We start from the raw sequence: 23,489 nt of genomic DNA on the forward strand, positions 1-23,489 counted from the left end.
GCAGCAATGGTTACAAGCGACGGGGAGTTGGGAGGATCTAGTGGTTGTCACACAAGCAGTACAGCAAGAAATAGCATGGTGGAACAAAGAGAACATAACACATGGGAGACCATTCACACAACCAACTCTAACAGTAACCATTACAACAGACGCCTCCCAGATGGGGTGGGGAGCGCACACAAACATCCTCAAAGTAAGGGAATTGTGGTCACAACAGGATGCGATAAAGCACATCAACTACCTAGAACTAAAAACTGTGTTCCTAGCCTTAAAAGCCTTTCACAAACAGCTATACGGACACAGGGTACTGATACAAACAGACAATACAACTACCATGTTCTACATCAACAAGCAAGGAGGGACACAGTCAGTGACACTATCTCTGCTAGCACAGGAAAAATGGAGATGGGCAATCCCAAGACAAATTGACTTGTTAGCGATACATCTACCAGGGAAGAATAATGTGGAAGCAGTCAGGCTCAGCAGACAAACATCGGCATCACACGAATGGGAAATCAACCAACAAGAAATCCAAAAAATATTCCACAAGTGAGGTACTCCGCAAATAGACCTATTTGCAACACACCAAAATGCAAAATGCCAAAACTTCGCATCCAGGCTACTGTGCAAACAGTCCCTAGGGAATGCGCTATGGATAAGCTGATCAGGGACATTTGCCTATGCTTTTCCACCAATACCACTGCTACACAGGGTACTAAACAAATGCAAATTCAGCAACATGAGGCTAATACTGATACCACCTCAGTGGGCCAGACAACCATGGTTCTCACAGTTCATGGAGATGGCACAAATGCCCGCACACAGGTTCCCCGCCAGAAAGAACCTGTTAACAATGCAAAACGGAAGAGTACTACACCCGGAGCCAGAAAGCCTCAGCCTAGCAGCATGGCTCCTGAGGACCTAGAGTGTGCACACCTCAAACTACCGGCAAGCACAATGGTGGTACTCAGAGAGGCAAGGAGACCTACCACAAGAAAGTGCTACGTAGCAAAGTGGAAAAGATTCTCCGAATGGTGCATTAGATAGAAACTACAAAGGGAGATTACAAGGGATTCAACAGTACTGAAATACTTAACACATCTACTACAGATTAAACTAAGCTACACATCCCTAAGGGTGCACTTAGCGGCAATAGTGGCTTACACAAGAGAAGAAACAGGGATATGTTTCCTCACCTCCCAAGTGGTAAAAAGATTCCTAGAAGGAGCAAAGAGAATCGCACCTCCAAACAGAATGCCAGCATCAGCATGGAACCTAAACGTAGTGCTAACGCAATTGATGAAGGCACCATTTGAGCGTATTCACAAAGCTACGCTGCCCATGCTCACGCTAAAAACAGCCTTCTTAGTAGCTATCACATCGCTGCGAAGAGTGAGTGAATTACAAGCGCTAACACTTCAAGAACCCTACCTACAAATACACAATAATAGGATTGTCATGAGAACGGACCCACATTTCATGCCAAAAGTGGCGTCACGGTTCCTACATCAATCAGTCAATTGAAATACCACATTTTTTCCAAAAACCTTCCACAAGCACAGAAAGAGCGTTACACACACTGGACGCCAGGAGGGCAGTAATGCACTATATAGAAAGGACAAAAGAGTGCAGGAAAACAAAGCAATTCTTTGTATCTTTTGCCAGCAGTTTTTTGGGACGACCAGTTACCGAAAATACCATTGCACAGTGGATTGCACAAACCATACAACTCTGCCACAAACAAGCAGGACAACCGTTACAAGGAGCAGCTCATGCTCACTCAACAAGGAAGAAAAGAGCAACAATTGCATTTCTAGCTAACACACCAATTCAAGACATTTGCCAAGCTGCAACATGGTCTTCTGTGCACAAGTTCACTAAGCACTACTGTGTGGATATCCAAATGAACAAGGAAGCGCAAGTGGGATAGAAAGTCCTACAACACATATTAGGTAACCAGAGCTCATCTTCCACCCAACAACCACAATAAGGACAAACCGCTACAAAGCATAGTGAATCCAGAAAGATTTAGGCTGCAAAACGTATAGTTTCTTACCTGTTGGTGTCGTTTTGCAGCTTGAAGACTTTCTGGATTCACTAGCGAACCCACCCTCCTCCGCCAGAAAGATGAGACAGGAGGAAAGGGATTAAACCTGAAGAAATACTTTACAAGATTAAAGGAGAAACAAAGGTAACACAAGACAAGAAAAAATAATCTGAAGATGGTGGGAGCTTCCGGAGTAAGCGTGTCGACGTCACGAAAGGACACCAAATGGTGGTATGTCGACGCCACTCTGGGCCACCAAAAAGAAAAAAAAAAGAAATACTACAATTCCGGACTCAACCACTAGATGGCGGAATAATGCACAGCATAGTGAATGCAGAAAGTTTTCAAGGTGCAAAACTAAACCGACAGGTAAGAAACTGTACGTTATTTAATAATGAACCTATGGGGCGGGCGTTTTTTCCGGTGTACTACTCCCATTTTAGAAGTCAGAAAAGTTGGAAAATCGAATTCTGAATGGATACTATACAGTTGCTGGAAGGAGGCTGGTGTTGTAGGCCTTCCATCCAAATACTAGACAGTATTTTATTTATCAATGTTTTGTGATGAAAGTCCAGTTGCAAAACACTGAAAGTTTGCAAACATCTCAAAGGAGGTGGTAACCTATTCCCAAACAAAAAGAGGGGAAGCCTTCCTCTTTGTGAATGACAAAAATAGCTTGACGAGTAGACCGTAGTCCAGAAAAAAATTGCATTTAATAAAAAAAAGTTTACTGTATTGTAAATCAGTCACATGGCCTGCTGACCCTGTAGGCCGTCATCCCTGTGATTGTGACCAGTCGAGTTGAGTCACAATTTGCAGCCTAATATTCATTTAATTAGGTAGGTCAGATTGAGACTCAATCCTGTTCTGTATTTTTTACGAACTGACCTAAGGGTGCATATGTCGGTCTGTAAAAATATGTTCGTAGCATGTGTTGTCAGGCACGCAACACCCATTGGACTCACCCGGCCACTCAAAGAAGATCCTCCAGTATCGACAAGAGAGAATGTGTGCCCATAAGAAGATGCAACAGTAAGCCTCTGATGGAACCTCAACATCTTCGCAGAACAGGCCCCATTCGACGTCATGGAAGGTGAAGAGGCTGGGACTTCGGCATCCCACTGTGAACCCTTGCCTACTCCAGAGGTGGCCATGTCTTCCTTTTCAGACCAGAGGACGAAGAAGAAATGGTTCTCCTCAAGGTTCACCTCACTTCAGCAACTTCTGCAAGGGTTTGAGGTATGGCCAGCACTAACACACACACACACACACACCAAGTCTCCCAGGAGGCTTCATGCGGAGGCAGAGCACCGTCCCAAGGGGTCTCCACTGTCTTCGGGCTCCAGTTGGCACCTAACAGCTAGAGCGGTCGACCTCGAAGCTGGCTAACCGGGTTCGAGTCTCAGCAGAGACGCTATACCTCCTGTGATTGTGGGCAAATCACGTAATCTCCCTGTGCCTAACAAAAATTAATGTGTCCATCTGTATTGCAACTGGTACTACCTTCGGATCAAGTTTGCACTATATAACACCCACAAAAAAAATGCTTTGAGCCTCCGAGACTCCCAACTCAGGCACCTGCCCTGATCGGCCGTCGACCCCTTAAATCCTTTATAAACCTCACGGGCCTTCAAAGCCACTGCATCTTGTGACTCCAAAGAATTGCAGCAGCACCACACAATATGAATAGATGCTTACAGGACAAGTAACATTTTACACACTGGTCGCTAAAATTCTGATCGCAAATTGCAACAAGTATTTTTTTAACAGTAAATAGTATATTTGGCCGAAAGCTTAGTTCACCCTTGCCCAAAGGAGCAGTTGTCAGCTACTTAACAAACCAGATGATCCAAACATAAGCTATTAGGGAGATCAAAATAAATGGCAAATCTGTAAAGTCCAAAATACTTTGATTTCTGTACTCTACATGTACAGTGGCAGAGTAGTAGTTACGCTCTACATCTGTTCCCTGATTAAGGCAAAGCTGTCACGGATGGGTGCATCAGTATATAAATGACAGGTCTTGTAGTGTAGCTCCTATTTTCCCAATAGGCTCTGCGCATTGGAATAGTACCTACAGCAGTAAAGGCCTAGGCCAGACGTTAACTAGGTCTACTACTGTCGAAACTAGACTTAATTTTTGGGTTTGCCAGCTAAGCTCAGAGTTCGCTAGAAACTTTCTCGAATGTTCAAGGAAGGATGAACTCCCCTGATTAGACAAGAAGGGATTTAGTTTCTGACAACCATAGAACATGACAACTTTGCTCTCCCCTAATCAAGAGTCAATCTCGAGAGTCGTGTGAGCACAAGGCAATTATTTTACTCAGTCAGTACGTGCATTCTTAGTCTCATCAGAATGTAGAGAAAAGGAAGAGACGGGCGTGTTCAATAAAAGATGTTATTTATTGATCAGTCTCTTTTCTCGTACAAGAGAAATGGATCGATATTATTGCAATACTTATAGTTAAGTAAAGTGCATACATTAGAAGCAATAGTATAAAATAATACTGTAAAAACATTGATATGGTTTCTGAGCCATATGATGTTTAAAATGATTAAAATATATTTACATACACATATACATTTGACTAAACGTGCTCAACTGGTGTTTCTAAATACGCCTACCCCGTGTACCTGACCTAAGTCTAATGCGTGGGCGGGAATAGAAAGTTACAGTTTAGTTTAAGTTTGTTTTTGCCAAGTGAATAACTAAAGAATTCTCTAGGAGGGGTTATTCAGTTCTGTACCTGGAATTTAGGATGAATGAGGAATGGTATCTCTTTCTCTGCTCTCGATATTCCAGGCTGCCTGCGAGGGCTGCCCAGAAGCGCCGGTGCTGGGTCTCTCGGCTTGAGATAGCAGCGCGTCTCTCAGCGCGTCAGGAAGGCGGGGCTGCTGCCTGCGGGGTCTGCTTCTGCTCTCGGCTTCGGCAAGTATGGCTGCTCCGTCTTGTCACCACGCGTGTGTTTGCATAGGGCAAGGTCGGCAATATTTATACCTTAAAGGTGCCGAGATTGACGTAAGGATGGACATAGGTACGTCAATAAAGATGTCATACGACTTGCTCGTTAGCACATTCTTTACTAAAGTTCTCTGTGAAATCAAAACAATGGCCGCACGGATTATCCAGGTTGTCATAGGTTTGATTTGTTATGAGAACGTCGTATGCCTTATCAGGGGCTGGAGGAATATCGCTTGTCTAATTAGATCTCAAGCGTTATGACCTAATCAGATAACACGTTCCTGTGCCGTAGTGTGACTGCGTCAGATAACGGTATCTGCATCATGGGGGATTTCTTGCCTCATGGGCTGACTGTTAGTTAACTAGCTAGTAAGTTTAACCAGAATAGGGTCAGGAATAGGGGGATCGAATCAGAACCTATAGAAATACACGACACCCACTCCACGCTAACTATGGTCATATCTACTAATCTATGCATAGTATAACATAGTACAACATACTATAGAGTATAGTGTATACCTTACCACCCCAAAATACATAAATGCATTTCGAAATTTTCAAATATACTGAAAAATTGCAGTCATATATATTGTATGCACTTAAGCTATGAATTAAATGCAAAAGTGAACACGCATTGTTATGCATTATTGATTGTTGGTATATGAGAAATACACATGAAATGGCTCTTAATATGGCTATACAGAAAAAAAGTCGAAACCATTTCATCACATAAAATCTATTGCGAACATACCAGCGGGCAGCTAAAGTCTATAAAGTCTATAAAGTATCTAAAATAGAAATCTTAGTTCTCTAGGAATAGTCTCTTACTTTAAGCAGAAAATCAGTGTCCCGGGAAAAAATATATAGAAAAATATTTTAGGGGCTTGCTGAAAAAAGTCGCTGTCCGTGAACTGGATTGTAATTGTTCATGTGACTTTATTTTTAAAGTTGAAGGCCGAATTCAGGGAACGCCGTGTGCGAGTTTACTCAAAAGTCTCTATTTCTGTTCCGGAGAGAACATCATATCATTCAGGCTTTCGAAAAAACTGTCAACAGCTTCATGGGAAAGTTCCTCTAAGTCGGAAATAGGGGTAACCCTGCATTCATGCGCATGATTGTCTCCATTGACATTCTGATTTGCATTGCTGACAGAAGGTCGTACCTGTTCGATGCTGCTTTCATCTTGAACTTCACTACTCTTCAATCGCAGTGGTGAAGATTCCAGGAATGCCGTCATCAGAATTGGCAGCCTTTGAGGGCAGCACAGTGCGTGAACCTTGGTAGGAACCAACAGTGTATCTGCATCCACCGGCGCATCCGATTGTAGCGTCAGACAGGTGTCTAACACGCATTCTTCTCCGCATAGCAGACACCTTAGTACAGGTAAAACACACCTTTGCCACATTGGTCGAAATGATAGAAACCAAGTCATGTTTAGGTCTCTAAGCCGGGATAGTCCCAGGATTTTTGATATCCGGTCCCGGTATCCAATGGCTAGGATCGTATCTTCCATTGTCGCGAGAGTTTGATCTGTGACATGGGTTGCCATAACGAAAAATAAGGACTAGGAATAGGATTCCTGCAATTAGTCCTAGGATCAGGGGAAGTCCGCCAAAAATCGAATGGACGAAGTCTGGAAAAATACCCAGTATGGCTTTGAATGGTGTTAATGCCATCGAAAATACTGTCTTAAATACCTTTGAGACCCCTGTGGTATCAGAAATATTTAAGATTTCGCTCAGGATTTCCGCGAAATGTACGGGGGAATTAGTTGATAATAATGTATGTATCTCTGCAGTCGTCCTTGCGACTTGTAGATCATACGTTTCTTTAGATGACGTGAGCCTTGTAGGCGTCTGAAGAAGCACTGTTTTCATTCTGCTTAAAGTGTCTATTCGAATAGAAGTAATTTTCAAACTGGGCCATGCCCTCGCCTCCCTGTCTGGAAAGGAGCTGGGGAACAAAGAACGTCCACAGCACTTGACCTTCGCCGTCGTAGTGACGAGATAAGGAGTCCCGGGCATAAGACTACAGCATCTGCGGTCTACAATAAGAATGTAACTCCCATTATAGAGTCTTTGAAAGAATGGTTCTATTTCAGTTGCAGGTGCGCCTTGCTGGTGACATGAAAGGTTGTATGAATTCCCTTCACAGGCTCCGTGCAAACTAATACCGTTACACAGAAGCGTGCCGCTTAGTGACATAGCACAATTGATGCCACTAAGAAACACTTTCTGTCCTTTGTTACTGATACATGCATGTGAATAGGGCAGGTTCCATGTTGTTTTAAGGTACCCCTTTCCCAATTTCTCGTACATGCCAGCCTGTATATATTTTTGGCAGTATTGAAACCTGAAGGTTGAGATTGGAATATTTATGATTCCGTGGATTATCCATTCACTGACAGGTCGTTCTGACATTGTCAACGGTAATCTTTCTAGTTTTTCAATGCTCAAGATTGTATAATCAGCACCCTTCTGCGCCATACCGATTTGTCTATCAGTAAGGTTAAAGATTTGAAATAGTGACGTTGTGTTGATTAAACGCCAAGGCACATAGCCTGAACGCAGATTTTGTAACGTCCAGCCAAGCTGTACAATAGAACGCAATTGTGACTGACCATGTTGTAATAACAGTAAGTCTTGCGATAATATATCGATTGCTGAAGACACAATGCTGTCCAATGAAAAAATTCTGGAGGACAGAGTCATTAACCCATTGTCCACTACAGAAAGTGATTTTTCCAAATTAATACGGTCAATTTCCCGTATTCTTTCTGCTGTCTCAATTTGAGTAACCTTCCAGGCCTCATTGTATGCTGCATATACAGAGGCTGCTATGAAACGCTTTTGACGCTGTTTGCGTGGTCCCATTATGAAATCACGCAAGTCAGCACCATCAGTAAGTAAAGTTAGGTGTTGCTTAATTTCAGGCAGTGTGGAAGTTTGTAGCCATTGAAGGCATAATTTGCCCACACTGTAGGTTGTTATTATCCCTGGGTGATGTCTTTGGGGATATCTAGGGTCTGGCCTGTTCATTTTGAAACCCTGTGTTTTATTCAGGAATCTATCTTGACAGTTATTTGTATCTGTGGGCCAGATCAACCATTGTTTCCAATCAGGATGTGTTCTGTTTTGGTTAAGTATATGGTTTATGTCTATTTCTTCATCTGTTTCAGAGTTATTGCTAAACATTGTTGGCTTTGGAATAGACAGGTTATTTAAATCTTTGATTTTGGCTAAGCCAAGACAGGTGGTTTGTTGAACGGTGTCATTTAAAAATATCATTTGTTCTGGGATCATGCAGGCTCTAAACAAAGCTTCTATACCCTGTACTTGCCATTCTTTTGTACCCCAAACACTTTTCAAATCAACATGTTTGTCCCAATAATCAAATCCAAAAGTATTCATTTTTTCAAAGAAAGAATCTGAATATATCAATTTTGTGTTGGTTATCATGGTTTTCATCCCTGTCTTGTTTGACAATTTGTAATAAAATGTTTCAGCATTAGTTATGTTAAAACCTGAAAAATATGAATATTTGCCATACACGGTTCTAGAGCTCCCTTTTGGAGGTGTAGCACAATGTTCCCATTGATTAAAATTTAAAACATTTCTAGGTTGTGCAGATTTATGCAAGAAATGGTTACCATAATGGTTATAGCAGTACATGCTGTCATAATTTGTAGAACCCTGCAAATAATCATGTTTTGTAAATTTAGCAGACATTACTAAGTCAGACATCATATTGTTTATACTTTCAAAGTCCCAATCATCAGCAAATGAGTTTGGTTTTGCAAAGTCACTCAAGGAGATCTTGATTTGGTGTGGATATTTCAGGATCTCGACCGGACCATAAATTTCATAGTCAGTGTTGTCCCAGGCTACCCCACCAGATATTGGAATTGCTGTGAAGTTGGCTGAAGAAAGTTCTGAAGAAAGTTCTCTTTTCTCGACGTGTGAAGATGTGTGTGGTTTGAGGACCAAGTTGATGTTCTGACTTGCTGTGTCCATTTTAGCATATTTTCCCTCAATGAAGCGTCCCAAGGTAAATACCATGATGAGCCAAAGTATGAGGATAAATGCACCAAAACCCACCCAAAATTCAATCCATGGAGAAACTAGATATGTTTCTTTCAGTTGTTTCAAAAGTTCCTTCGCTTTGTCTTTAAAGGATTTTGATGATGGCTGTGTCTTTTGTTCGCTGAAGCCTTCAGAGGAATCATCGAAGTTGATGAAGTAACCGGATGCAGTTCTGTCAATTGTTCCAATTGGTTCAGGATTTTTGTTTCTTGCATTTTCACTTGGTACTTCTGTATAGATTGGTGTGTCTCTGCTAAATGTCTTTATTTGGGTTTTCAGAGGTCTAAGTTCTATTGCATTGTTGCATAGTCCTTGTTGTTCTTCTGTAGGCGTTTCGAATGTGATGAGCCTCTTTGATAGGACCTCTGTACTGGTAGCAAACCTTGGTGTTCTGCTACTTATTGGGAGTCCACTTGGCCTACTGTTGGTTATCGGCCACATGTTGTGGTTTTACCAGGTCGATGGATACAACTCGGTTCTCCTTTTTTCCAGCAAGTGGCGGTAGTACAACTGATCTTGTCCCGTTGACAGACAATACAGGAACTGCTTTTCTGTAAGAAGGCCCAAATTCCTTCTTTACCGCGATCTTCTCCCTGACTAGATCCCCGACTTTTGGAATCCAGACAGGTCTTGCTGGGACAGGTGGTGATTCTTCAGTGGTCGTTGGCTGTTCTTTCAACTGTATGTTGCTCAGGTCTTTTCTTGTTTTGTTTAAGTCCTGCAAAATAGCCAAACGGTCTTTGACATCAAAGCTTTTTTCTGTTACCACTGAAGTCTGACTATCAAGGTCAGAGATCAACATCCTAGTTCCGAATAATAATTCGTACGGACTGAATCCCTTCAGAGAATTTCTTGGCAAGTTATTTAGACTACGTTGGACACTTATTAGATGTTTGACCCACCCAGCTCCCGAACCTAATACCTTTGCCGTTATAGATTGCTTTATGTCACGGTTTTTTCTTTCAACAATTCCGTTCCCCTCAGGGTGAAATGGACAAGAGTACCGCAATTGCACGCCCATGCTGACCATGGCCTCCTTATAAGCCCGAGAGCTAAAAGCAGGACCATTGTCCGAATGCAGAATGCCAATTGCGTATGTGCCGATAAAGACCCGCAAATCTTTTATAACAGTTCTGGCGTCAGCCGTTCGCTGGGGCCACATCCATATGAATCTCGTGCATGAGTCCACTGCGACCAAGATATATTTATAGTTACCGTCCCTTTGTAAGGGACCACAGTGGTCTAGATAAACACAGGCTAATGGTTTATCCGAGATTAGAAGGGGCGTCTGTGCTGGACGTCTCACAGTTGATACTTTCATTTTTTGACATATTTCACATGCTAGAACATAGTTCCTTGTTTGTCTTCTCATTTGCGGCCACCAGTATCTCTGTTTTAATAATGATACTGTGGCTGAGACGCCAGCATGGGTAGAAGCAAGCCCTTCGTGTGCCGCTATTATTAGTCCTAATCTGTGTTCCATGTTTGGAATTGCCCTATCCCCCACTCCAGGGATTTGAGCAAAAGGAACATTGTTTTCATCTGTTATATATGAGTACTTTAATGGAAAGCCTTTAGGGAGTGGTTCTATCGAATCCTTTTCAGAAGCGCTGACAGCTTGTAATATTTCGCTGTCTATTTTTGTTTTTGACCGGGTGATGGCAGCTACGGAAGCCGTTTGCACAGCTGCCTTCGCGGCCTCATCAGCCAATGAATTCCCTGCAACGTGAACGCCATCACGTTGATGACTCAGTGTATGTATCACGTGAGTCTTTGGTAGTTCTTTTTGTAAAAGAGCTACTTGTTCCCATAGCATTTTATGCTTGATTGTGCCTCCTTTCGCATCCTTGAAACCATTTTGAAGCCAGATCTGCAAGTATTCATTATAAGATTGAACGCAATAATACGAATCGCACACTATGAGTGTGGGGAATTCTCGATCGGTATTTTCAAGCGCCATCTTGAATGCTAGTAATTCAGCTCGCTGAGCTGTGCAATCTCCTAGAGATTGGGTCTTAGTTAGGGTTGGTTTAAATTTCCCTTCGTGCCAACGACCTTTAACAATCGCGCACGCAGCACTGTAAGCTTGTTTACCCCCTACTGCGGGTTGTGCTGATCCGTCTGTATATATTATACAGCCGTATTGGTCTAGAGGCAGAATTTCGGTTGGCAGAGGACATTCGAATTCATATTGTAGAAATTCTTGTGTTTTTAAGTAAGGATCAAATTCGTACACCACGTCTGTTGCAGCAAGAGAGTTAGCCCATTGTATCCATCTCGGATGGAGTGCTTTCGCATTAGGAATGCTTGCCTTTGTTACCGCCTCTAAGGCTGGTATTGGTGTCACGATTATTATTCGTTTACCTTGTGCCAGGGCTCGTTCTTTTGCTATAGCTGTCTGTGTTGCTGTAAGAATTTTTTCCGTTGGGCTAAATTTCATTTCAGCCTTAGTGTACAAGTGCGATTTAAATGCAATTGGTACCTTATCTCCCTCATTAGAGGTTAGGTATGTGAATCCGCATCTCCCTGGGATGACTCGGATCACAAGGTTGCGTGTATTATCACGGGTTTCTAATTTTGTTTTAATTAGCATGTCTGTTTGTAAGGATCTCAAAATTTCTGTGTGTGCTTGAGTCCAACTGGATCTTTTAAAGTCTGGTTTAATTAGATCGTAAAGGGGTTTGACCCTTTCTGCGTAATTTGCAATGTAAGTTCTTCCGAAATTTAGGAAGCCTAGAATTGACTGTAGGTTTTTTAGTGTTTTAGGAGCTTGGATTACGGCACATTTCTCTAGGAAATTGTCTGCCAGGCTTTTGCCTTCACTTGATAACTCATATCCTAAGAATAGGACCGTCAGATGGGCAATTCTGGACTTTTTGAAGTTGAATTTGTAACCCTCTGCAGCGAAACCAAGTATTATGGTGTTCACTCTTTTCAAGTGAGTCTCCAAGTCATCATCTGTTAAGTAAATGTCATCGACATAAGATAATGCTTCATCATCATATAGTTGTAGTAATTCTGTTACTCTCGCTGAGAATACCCCCGGGCTGTTCTTGTACCCCTGGGCTAACCGACAGAATTGTTTTTGAGTGCCATTTACTGAAAATGCAGTTAAATATCTGCTCTCTGGTGCTATGTTTTGACAAAAGAATCCGTTGGAGATGTCCAAGGTTGTTTTGTATTTTTTGCGCACTATGTTATTCATTAGTGCAGCACTGTGTGAGTTTTGCACTGCAAAAGTTTTGCAACATGTGTTAAGGTGTCGGTAATCCAAAACTAGACGGTACGAATTGTCTGGTTTGGAGACCGGAAACAAAGGATTGTTCATTTGTGAGGTGCAAGTTTCAATCACCCCCTGGTATTCTAGCTGATCTAGTATTTCATTTACTTGTTTTTTAGCTTCTTGCTTAATTGGGTACTGCCTTTGTGCAGTAGGTTGTGATTTTAACTGGACTTTGTGAGGAGGAGAATCCTCATCCCATCCTACGTGATTTTTATATAAAGCAGGTGCTAAGGCCACTGCCCACTTTCTAGCAAGTGTGTATTTTTTATGAATCGGTATTTGATTCGAGAAGGCAGGCATAATTACTTCTTCGCCATGAGGGCACTCCCTGACAAACTCCGGTGGCCAGTCTTTTTCAGCTAGAAGGATGTCATAGCCCTTGGATAGGTTATCCCAAAATAGTCCCCTTATTTTCCTAGTCTTATCTCCCTCTATACGTAATGTTATCTCGTATATTTTGTGGGGCTTGCTAACTCTGGTATCTGCAGTTTCCACTTGAAGGTATTCATTCGTGTCCACTGTCTCCAGATGATTCATAAGGACTTTGCGAGCTATGCTCACCTCTGCTGCGCTGTCTAGCATTGTCTGAGCCCATTCTCCGTTTTTCAGTTGTGTCCTCAGTATTCTCGGCATTGTTAACTACCTTGATACTGGCTACCTTCTTTTTTGGAAATTGTGATTTCTTTTTCAGTTGAGCAGGTTCCTTGTCTTTGGACTTGGCGTGCTCTTCTGATCGTCCTCTTCTTTCCGATTTCTGCGAGGAATTCTGAAAAGATTGAGACGGACGTGTATCAATGTCTTGATATCTATCAGGTTTTTTAATATTATCCCTATTTCTAAGGTTATATCTATTCCCAGAGGGTTCACTCTGAGGTGACCTTTGTCTCGGGTTTGGAGATTTCTCTCTTCGCCTAGGAGACCTTCCTCTGGACTGGAATTTCTTTTCTTTAGGATTGGATTGTTTATTTCCATCCCAGTTCTTTTTTGGTGAATTATTATTAAAAAATATTTTTTCTGGACTTGTAGTCAGTTGCGGTTTTACTGGTATTCCACCTAGACTATCTCTGCCTAGTTCTTCATAGGATTTTTCTATGATTCTGGCAATTTCAGCTGGTTGGTCTGCTATATCTGTCTCTTTTAACCTCTGGCGGATCGCCACGTTTGCTGCTTCACCCTTTATGTTGGCTAGTAATATAGCCGAGACCTGCTTGAAGTCTTTCAGTAATTTCATACCAAGAGTTAAAGCAGGTTCTGGACCGTATTCATCTTGAATTTGTTTTAGCACATCTGGTATTACCGAAATGGATGGAACACCGTGCGTTTTTGTGTAGATTGAAGCAAAGACCGTACCCCAAGTGTCACAGTCCTCAATGTGTGGTGCGATTCCCATTGGGAGACATATAGTCAGAATCCTGTGCTTTTCTAATGGGGTGGTGTCAGGAAACACCGCCTCTATTTGGGTGATTTTCTGTGCCAACCAGAATGGTATCTGTTCCCGTTTAGCTGGAACTTTACCTAGGCAGGATTGGATGTTCTGTGGTGTGATTTTATTTGTGTTCCCCTGGTGAGGGGTCAGCTGTGGAATTTTAATCGCTGGCTGAATTGTTGAAGTCCGCATTACATACTGAACTAATTGTCTGTGAATTTTTAGTAGTTGTTTTAGCTGTATTAATAGCTCTGGTGCAGTCATCTCGTCGATGTCTGGATGTGGTGTGTATCCGGCTAAGACCGGCCACGTTGCTCCTGGTCTTCCTAAAGGACCGAGCCTTGTAATGTGATTATTATGTTTTAGGGCGCCATCAAATAAGAGCAAATGCTCTTGGAATTTGAGTGGTACTTCCACCTCCTCGAAAGGAGTGTACGTTTCAGGAGGTTCCTCTACTTTGTAATAGTGGAAGTACTTTGTTACAGCATTTGCTGCTGGAAAATGTATCCATGTATAGTATACCTCTGTCTGCCGATATTCGTGTGCCTCAATTACGAATATGACTGTGCCACCTCTAGGTGTCAGTCCATTTTCTATAAGTTTTAAGGTTATAGATCTCCTCTTGGCGACCTGGATGAGTATTATATCCGGGTCTGCTGTTTGCATGGTAGCATCAGCATCTGCTATTTCAGTAGCTAATCTAATTGCCTCTCTTTCTCCATCACTGTCTCCCATTTTACTGACAGGATGGTATTATTTTTATTTGCAGATCAGGTTTCTTTATGGAAACAGAGATTAGGTGCACAATATTTTGGAACTGTTTTATCCTTCAACGTTGACTAGACCAAGAACCATACATAGGAGTTCCCTCCTGCGAGGTTTTGGAGGATATAATAACCTTTCACCCACTCCAGACGTCTTTGGAGTATTTGGGAAAAGGGGTCTGAGTGAGAAAGCACGACTGAGTTACTCTAAATGTCTTACGTTAGTTTTATCGCCCTTTCCAAACACGTTGGGCGCCATGTAGTGTAGCTCCTATTTTCCCAATAGGCTCTGCGCATTGGAATAGTACCTACAGCAGTAAAGGCCTAGGCCAGACGTTAACTAGGTCTACTACTGTCGAAACTAGACTTAATTTTTGGGTTTGCCAGCTAAGCTCAGAGTTCGCTAGAAACTTTCTCGAATGTTCAAGGAAGGATGAACTCCCCTGATTAGACAAGAAGGGATTTAGTTTCTGACAACCATAGAACATGACAACTTTGCTCTCCCCTAATCAAGAGTCAATCTCGAGAGTCGTGTGAGCACAAGGCAATTATTTTACTCAGTCAGTACGTGCATTCTTAGTCTCATCAGAATGTAGAGAAAAGGAAGAGACGGGCGTGTTCAATAAAAGATGTTATTTATTGATCAGTCTCTTTTCTCGTACAAGAGAAATGGATCGATATTATTGCAATACTTATAGTTAAGTAAAGTGCATACATTAGAAGCAATAGTATAAAATAATACTGTAAAAACATTGATATGGTTTCTGAGCCATATGATGTTTAAAATGATTAAAATATATTTACATACACATATACATTTGACTAAACGTGCTCAACTGGTGTTTCTAAATACGCCTACCCCGTGTACCTGACCTAAGTCTAATGCGTGGGCGGGAATAGAAAGTTACAGTTTAGTTTAAGTTTGTTTTTGCCAAGTGAATAACTAAAGAATTCTCTAGGAGGGGTTATTCAGTTCTGTACCTGGAATTTAGGATGAATGAGGAATGGTATCTCTTTCTCTGCTCTCGATATTCCAGGCTGCCTGCGAGGGCTGCCCAGAAGCGCCGGTGCTGGGTCTCTCGGCTTGAGATAGCAGCGCGTCTCTCAGCGCGTCAGGAAGGCGGGGCTGCTGCCTGCGGGGTCTGCTTCTGCTCTCGGCTTCGGCAAGTATGGCTGCTCCGTCTTGTCACCACGCGTGTGTTTGCATAGGGCAAGGTCGGCAATATTTATACCTTAAAGGTGCCGAGATTGACGTAAGGATGGACATAGGTACGTCAATAAAGATGTCATACGACTTGCTCGTTAGCACATTCTTTACTAAAGTTCTCTGTGAAATCAAAACAATGGCCGCACGGATTATCCAGGTTGTCATAGGTTTGATTTGTTATGAGAACGTCGTATGCCTTATCAGGGGCTGGAGGAATATCGCTTGTCTAATTAGATCTCAAGCGTTATGACCTAATCAGATAACACGTTCCTGTGCCGTAGTGTGACTGCGTCAGATAACGGTATCTGCATCATGGGGGATTTCTTGCCTCATGGGCTGACTGTTAGTTAACTAGCTAGTAAGTTTAACCAGAATAGGGTCAGGAATAGGGGGATCGAATCAGAACCTATAGAAATACACGACAGTCTCAGATTAGAAAGTTAGCACTCAGGAAATCTGCATATGTTAGACACCTACACATTGGTGTCTTGCCTTTACAGACATCTTCTTAGAAAGAAAGTTGACTTTCATTTCAGTCATAGGGAGTCTACAGACGTAGTCTCCCGAGTATGTGAAATGTTTATTAGACATTGTATACAGAGAAAGGAAAAGCAAAAAGACGCACACACTCTGATGTTCTTGTTCCTTCATTACTTAGGATTGGCAACCATAGTTCAAAGTAGACTCTGTGTTACATCTGCCTTTTCTGTGTTTCTGTGAACCACTTTCTCTATACATATATATACAAAAATAAACGATATGGAAGTGGAATTGTATTGGCTTAATTAAAGCAAATGCTAGCAAAACATACAGTAAAAATAAAATAAACATGTGCATATTTTTGCCTACCAACGGGGGAGGGGAACAAATAATGAAGAGTGGGCAAGCAACACAAATAACGATTATGAAGAAACTATGAAAGAACCAATAGGGAAGGGAAAAGACTATCATCATGGATAAGAGCAAAACTTGGTCATAACGACAGTTGAATTTGTCCTAGACAGATGGAAATTTTGTCCTGCTCCCCTTTGTGTTGATGAAAAGCTTTTGCCATGCTAGCTGGTCTTGTTTGATTATCCAACCTATGTCATAAGGCTGGTTTTTCTGAACTGTAATATTGCATTCTTCGAAATTGCCAATACACGAAAGACAAATTAATGTTACTTTAGGTGTAATGATGTAAAAGCCTCGCACGGGTTTAATAAGCTCAAATAAAGCTCAATTGTATGAATACCTCCTTATAGAATTCAGTGACTTGGTCACAGAACCATGTCGTAAGACGGATCCAGATAGCTTGTTACTGTCCCACCTCACAATCCCCTGAAGTGTTTTACCATTCTGCCTAATGAGAAGTCTATCACACTGTTATATTTTATACAAAAGAATGACATAAAGTCAACAAAGTAGGTTTATTCGGCATCAGCAGTTCCAGTCAGCTGCTGGCTTACAATACCTACTTTCTTCAGGTGACAGTTGACAGATCATGGAATGTTACACTACACAGTAAGGGAAGGGAAAAGGTGAATAGGATGCTTCTACATTGAAACATGGTAGAGTCCAATAAGTAAGAGGAATAATAGGGCTGAATCACAACACACACAAAGTAGTATCAATTGGTCCTGCAATCTTCTTCTTTTCTTGCAGTGATGAGTAAGAAGTATGATATAATAGAAAAGATTTCCATTTTTTTTACATCGAAAGGGAAGGTACTACTGGGAAATGAGATTAAGCATGATGATCTTGTGTCATTCCGCTGGGTTTGTCTCAACTAGGAGCCAACCACAGAGATAGTTGTTGTAAAGAGAAATCTCACTGATACATAACAGATGTGAGAAACCAGAGCCTTTTTTATTTGCCATTCAATTTAAATCAAATCCAGTTACATTTTTATTATATCCTAAGTCCTATATGAAGTCACTTAAGAAATTACAGGCATCATATATCCTTTCTTCCCACCCAATAAGGTGAACAAAAAAGAATGTACCAAAGCATTGGAAAGGTACACCTTTTAATGACATTATCTTACCCCCAATTCTAATATTAGCTTTAGTCTACATTTCACAATAATCTTTTATCTTTGGCGGAACCCCCTTAAAATGTACGTGGAACTTAGTATGTAGGTCATGCACTGTGATCATGCCTTGGTAACTAATATGACCTAATATTTGCAGTGTGTCCTTTCGTACGGCTTCTAGACAAAGAGAAAGTTCTCTGTTTTATGTTTACTCTGTAATAGATAGATGTTCAACTATCTGAATTAAATCCAGAGCAAAGCTAACAAAACATCACCTGCATACAATTGAATCTTAATCACCACAAGTGAGTCTGAGATTTTATTTATCATCTCGCAAAGATATTGTGAATGATACCTATAAGGAGTCATACAAAATGGGAACAAGAGAACAACCCAGACAAGTGTCTCTGTAGAAAATGCTTCTTAAATAGTACGTCTTTGGTTGAGACACACAAGGAAGCCCGTCAGTAAGAGTTAGAAATTAGCTCAAAGAAGGAGGGCGGGAAGGCAGATCTTTCCAAGGTCTTTCTTAATAATAACCAAATAACAGTGTCAAAAGCCTTCTCCTCATCAAGGCAAATTGCATTCAGAGATGTTTCATACGGCTCTATAGGAACTATAAGATGCAAATGAGTTTTGATATTAAAGTTGCAACACCCCCTTTAGGATACATGTGTGTGATGGGTGTATTACTCTGGTTTCTCTTCAAAGTGAATGCATCTTTCACATTTGACTGCCTTGTTTTAAACTCATGCACCTTAGCCTGTTCCCATCTGCTTTCTAGAGGACCTAACTTTGACAAGCAGTAGAAATGTACATTCCCAGGTGTAAAAACTGTTGCACAGTTGAAAGATGATGATTGTTAGCAAGGAGTAGATGGACTTAGGGGTTGTCTTGGTGACTGCTGGCACAGGTGGCTATAGTACAGAATCCTCGTAACCACTGGCACTAGTGAATTAGGTACAGTCTTGATCTTTGAGTGTAGTTGGGTGCCAGATGGGTACAGTAGTGGATCGTTGTTACGACTGTCAGAGGTGAGGGATCTGTAGAACTTTGAGCGTGGCAGAAGTGAAAGCTGGCAAGATGGGGATAGTGGTTTATTTCCTTCATGGGTGCCAGGGGGTGGTAGATACAGGGCTGTTTATTTTTGTCAGGCTGTACCTGTTTTTTTGCTGGACCGAGTTGATCACTAGTTTGGTACTGGAATAATAATACGGAACACTGGCTGATCATATCATAATACATGTCTCTTCACATACTCCAGGTGAATGTGGTACCTCTGACAATCCAGCTCACGCTGCAGTTCTTCCACAGAATGATGGGCTTCTTCTTTCCAGGCCGAAACGTGGAAGAGGAAGATGTTGGAGATGAAGAAGATAAATCTAAGCTTGTAACAACTGGTAGGTAAAGAGATTTGTATAAGTATCACTGTACCACTGTAGTAGGTCACCTTGTGTGAGAGGGCTGCTAAAAGAATCTGTTCAAACAGCTCTGGTGAATGTGATTAGAATGGCAATGTGACCAAGGTAACCCTGTAGGAATGGACTGGACAGTTTACCCTGTGTGAGAAGGTGGGTGGCAATAAGCTGGTAAGTCACTTTGCTCTTGTCAATGTCACGCTAGTGGGTGGGAAGAGAAATCGTTGCAAGTGACCCACTATAAACGCTGTATCCCTTGTGTAGACAATAAATGGAGCTGGTTTGTTCAGGTTTCCAGTTTAATGTCCCTGTGTGCCACAGATAAATACAAATGGCTGCACCTGGTGCTTGTGTATGCGAAGAGGGATACTGACAGTGTGTATGATGTCCGTGATTGTCTTTGAGAAATACTGATGCCGGGTTCTGCAAATGGCAGTGTCACAGAAGGACACTGTAGGTTATCTCCTCAGAGTCTAAGTGAACCCACTCGCCTGCCATCAGGCTCCTGTCGGCTCCTGAACACCTGTTGTCTTGCTGCCTCCTCTTATGACTGCCACCTTTTGCTCTGGCCAGTGCCCTCTTGCATTCTACTTTTGCATTTCTGCCTTTTGACGTCTTGTTTTACCTTTTGCTTTCTTGTTTGCCTTTTTGCCTTGCTCGTTTTGCTTTTTCTCCTCTTGCCTCCTTCTGTGGTGCCCAATTCTACTGCCTTTTCCTGCTCTTTTCTCTCCCCGCGTGCCCCTGTTGCCTCTCCTGCCATTCTTTCCGACCTCCCGCTAGCCCAGCCCACCACCACCTAGCGCCCCTCCCATGACCTGTTACATCCACAGGTCCTGCTCGGAATCCGGGCGATGCTCAAAGGGGTCCACCTCTTGACATCCCCAACTCTGACACACAACGCACAGAGTATTGAGGCGATCAAGTGAGGGAAAGGGATTATGGTAGGAACAGGGGGGAATGGGATACCTGCAAACAGAAAACACATAGATGAATACAGGTCTACATATCTGACTACCCTCATAGGATCTCACTAAGGTGATTAGTACCTGCAAAACAAGATACGCCTGCCGCGGGGTTCCTCTATCAAAACTCTCTACCCAGTAGTGATACAGCTCGCAGGAGGAGGATTGATCTATAACAAAGCACACCGGTTAACACCACATTCAACCCACCTTCATTTCTCGTTAAACACCTCCCTTACACATACATACCCTTTGTGTCGCATTCCTAGCAAAAAATAAAACATGAGTAATGAAAAATTAAGGGAAGTGTCAATACACTAGTACAAAGTTATGAGGAGCCGAAAAGCAATGTCCAGAATCCTTTCTCCAAAGAGGTCAGTCACGAAGTCTTAGGCGGAGAGCAAAATAAGAGCAGCCATCCCAGAGTCCATGAAAAAGTCCAGACTCATAATTAAAGTTGGTAGAAATAAAAAAAAACAATAGACTCCTTGGTTGGAACTTAAACGAATAAATCACACAGGTGCCTTAACTGTCAAACCCCGTATGCTGAGAAACAATGTTATAGGCTTTTACAGTGCCTGCCAACAGTACCTTCCCGGGCCGCTTCTCACTGTGTCTTTTCTTGCCCAGCGTTGTTCCCTGAGACAAGAGGCTACTCGAGCCCGAGCGTCACTTGGACCCCAACAGCCGTTGGATCCACTTCCTTGACGGAGACGATATGGCTCCAGAAAACTCAGACGTGCCTCTCACCGCGAGAGCGCTTTCCTCGGTGCCGGCCACTGAGAACCTGCAGACTCCGGTTTTAATTACCACCGCAAGTCGGCGCATAACCACAATGGCTCTCCCTGCGTGAACCAGCAGGTGGCCGTAATTCTCTTGAATCGGCTACCACCTCTCAGCGTTCCAGGACGGAAAATCCAAAACATGCAGCAGCACAAAGAACACGGTCCTTCACGTTCAGAATTACGCACGCTGTCTAACTTGCAAGTTCCCCTCATGTACCAGGCGCCTCCTCCCTCTAAAAGGCCTTCTGGAATTTTAGATCAGGTGATATTTCTCTTCATAAGTCAGACCCTGACATGACCTACTTAGTGGAGCCCTCCCAGTCCAGGAACCCTGGCTCCCGAACCAACCGCAGGTAAAATGCCACTCTCCTCCACACCTCAACTATGGACAACCCAGTGAACATTGCTGCCATGCTACAAAGCACTATACGGTAGGACCATTCTCCTGCACCAGATGTACCTTCTTCTGCACTAGCACAATTATCGTCACGCCACAAAGCCCCACTCTGGCATAGTCAGTCAGCCTGGCCCCCTTCACCTCAGACGCTGTCAACCTCATCTGTGGAGTTCCAAAAGGAACCTCACTCAATCCCTCTTTATTCAACGCCTACATGACCCCACCCTCCATCATATGTGCTCTTAGAATCAACATCACTTTGAACTCACCATGACCAGTCAAGTGCAGGCAGTCTCCCTCTCCTACTTCCACAAAATCAAGTTGCCAAGATGCTGAAGAAAATCGTCTAATAGCTCTCCATCAACATTTGCAGAACCGTCACCCAAGAACTCTTCACCTGCAAGCTGGACTATGACAACCCACTCTGTTGGAATAAACACTCAACTCGCCAGACGCCTCCAGACCATACAAATCTTAGCCGACAGGCTCACCTTCATCCCCATAAACGCCTTACACAACATTAGCCCCACGTACCTCAACAACCGCAGAAAACGTCCACAAACCTGGCAGACACCTCCACTCAGACGCACTCCTCCTTGTACACCTGCCCGCATATGCAGAACCAGATCTGGCAGTTGTGCCTTCTCCTAACTCGTTCCTAAAACCTGGAATGACCTACCCCTGCACATCAGAGCTACATCCTTAGTTCCTGAATTCAGCAAGAAACTGAAGACCTGGCTCTTCACCTTGAACGACCCTGACTCAGCCTAAACAGCTCCTGCTTCAGTGCCTGCTTACTCTCCTGGGTGAGTTGTGTGCTATACAAATATACATAACATAAGTGTCTCTCTGGTGTTCACAAAGGGGATGGCTGTGGTTGCTGCCCATTTTCGGCGGTTAGGGGTACCAGTCTTCCCCTACCTCAACTGACTGTTGAAGGTGAGCACGTCAGTCTGTTGGAAACCACTGTCTCCATTTAACTAGCCAAAGTCACACCTGACTGCTACACAGAGGCTTCCTTCTATCTGCACAATTCTGTATACAGCACTCTTTTGGGGCATCCCTCCAAAACAATGAGTCTAGGACGTACAAGCTAGGATCCTCGTCGTGAACCGGCTGGTAGGATCTTTGGATGCTAGGTCAGACAAACTCAGCGGATCACAAATGGCAGCTACATACAGAGGTGGCACGGGTGTCTGTCACCAAAGGTGAGATCCATGGCTCGCCACCTCTGAGCTCACACGGTGTCAACACGTTTGCTCGTTGGAGTTCCCCAGAAGACTCTGTCTGAGACTCATTCCGCCTAGAGTGAATCCTGGGACTCCTTTATGCCTTCCCTCTGCTACTTCTCCTGCCCAGAGTTCTGAAGGAGATCAGGAACGACCAGGCTCAAGTCATCTTGGTGGCCACGGATTTAGCCAGGTGACTGTGGTAGCTGGAAATTCTGCCCATGAACATCTGTCCTCTAATCAGTCTGGGACTTCTAGAGGAACTTCTGTTGCAGCAGCAAGGCAGATTCCTGCACTTTGGCCCCCCCAATATGCTCTTCAATATATGGAGATTGGTCAGTGATGGTTGACTTCCTTCAATCTTCCTCCTGAGGTCATTGATGTGATCTTCACAGCCAGGTGTCCTTCCATGAAATCAGTGTATGCCAAACGCTGGGATAAGTTTGTGGGTTGGAGCTGCACCTGTCAGACAGACTTGTTGCTAGCCAAATGTTGAATATTATGTTGTTAATTTCAACTTTGGCCCAGCAAGAACTTAGTGGGCACTGTTAAAGGTTACTTGTTGGCCCTTTCGTTCTTTTTATGTTTGCCGACCAGCGTCCTTTTTTAAATTACATGTTGTGATGAGACATGTTTCTGTCTAAATCTTTTGTGATGCCACGGAGGGACGTACATCTGGTTCTCACTTTCTTATAGTGCACCCCTTTTGAGCTAGTGCATAATAGCACATAACGACTCTTGACCTTCACCTGTCTTTCTGGTCGAGATAGCATTAGCTTCAAGCCCTCTTGTTCCAGCCACCTAATGCCACCTTTTTTCCAGACAAACTTTTGTTAAAAACTTGAGCTTCATACCTGCCGAATGTTAGTCATGATTTTCATGTCGAACACACCATCCATGTTCCAACATTCTT

General features: G+C 42.9%; 1 protein-coding gene across 1 annotated transcript in view; it reads left to right on the forward strand.

Moving 5' to 3' along the window:
- Window positions 1–23,489, forward strand: part of BLTP2 (bridge-like lipid transfer protein family member 2) — a 748,021-nt gene that overhangs the window by 678,093 nt on the left and 46,439 nt on the right. Inside the window, exon 35 of the mRNA XM_078680109.1 lies at window positions 19,050–19,185. Within this exon, the coding sequence (XP_078536235.1) occupies window positions 19,050–19,185 (136 nt within the window). The remainder of the gene's footprint in view (window positions 1–19,049; window positions 19,186–23,489) is intronic.

The sequence above is a fragment of the Lissotriton helveticus genome, chromosome 3_1 (genome assembly GCF_964261635.1).
Source record: "Lissotriton helveticus chromosome 3_1, aLisHel1.1, whole genome shotgun sequence".
Classification (NCBI taxonomy): Eukaryota; Metazoa; Chordata; class Amphibia; order Caudata; family Salamandridae; genus Lissotriton; species Lissotriton helveticus.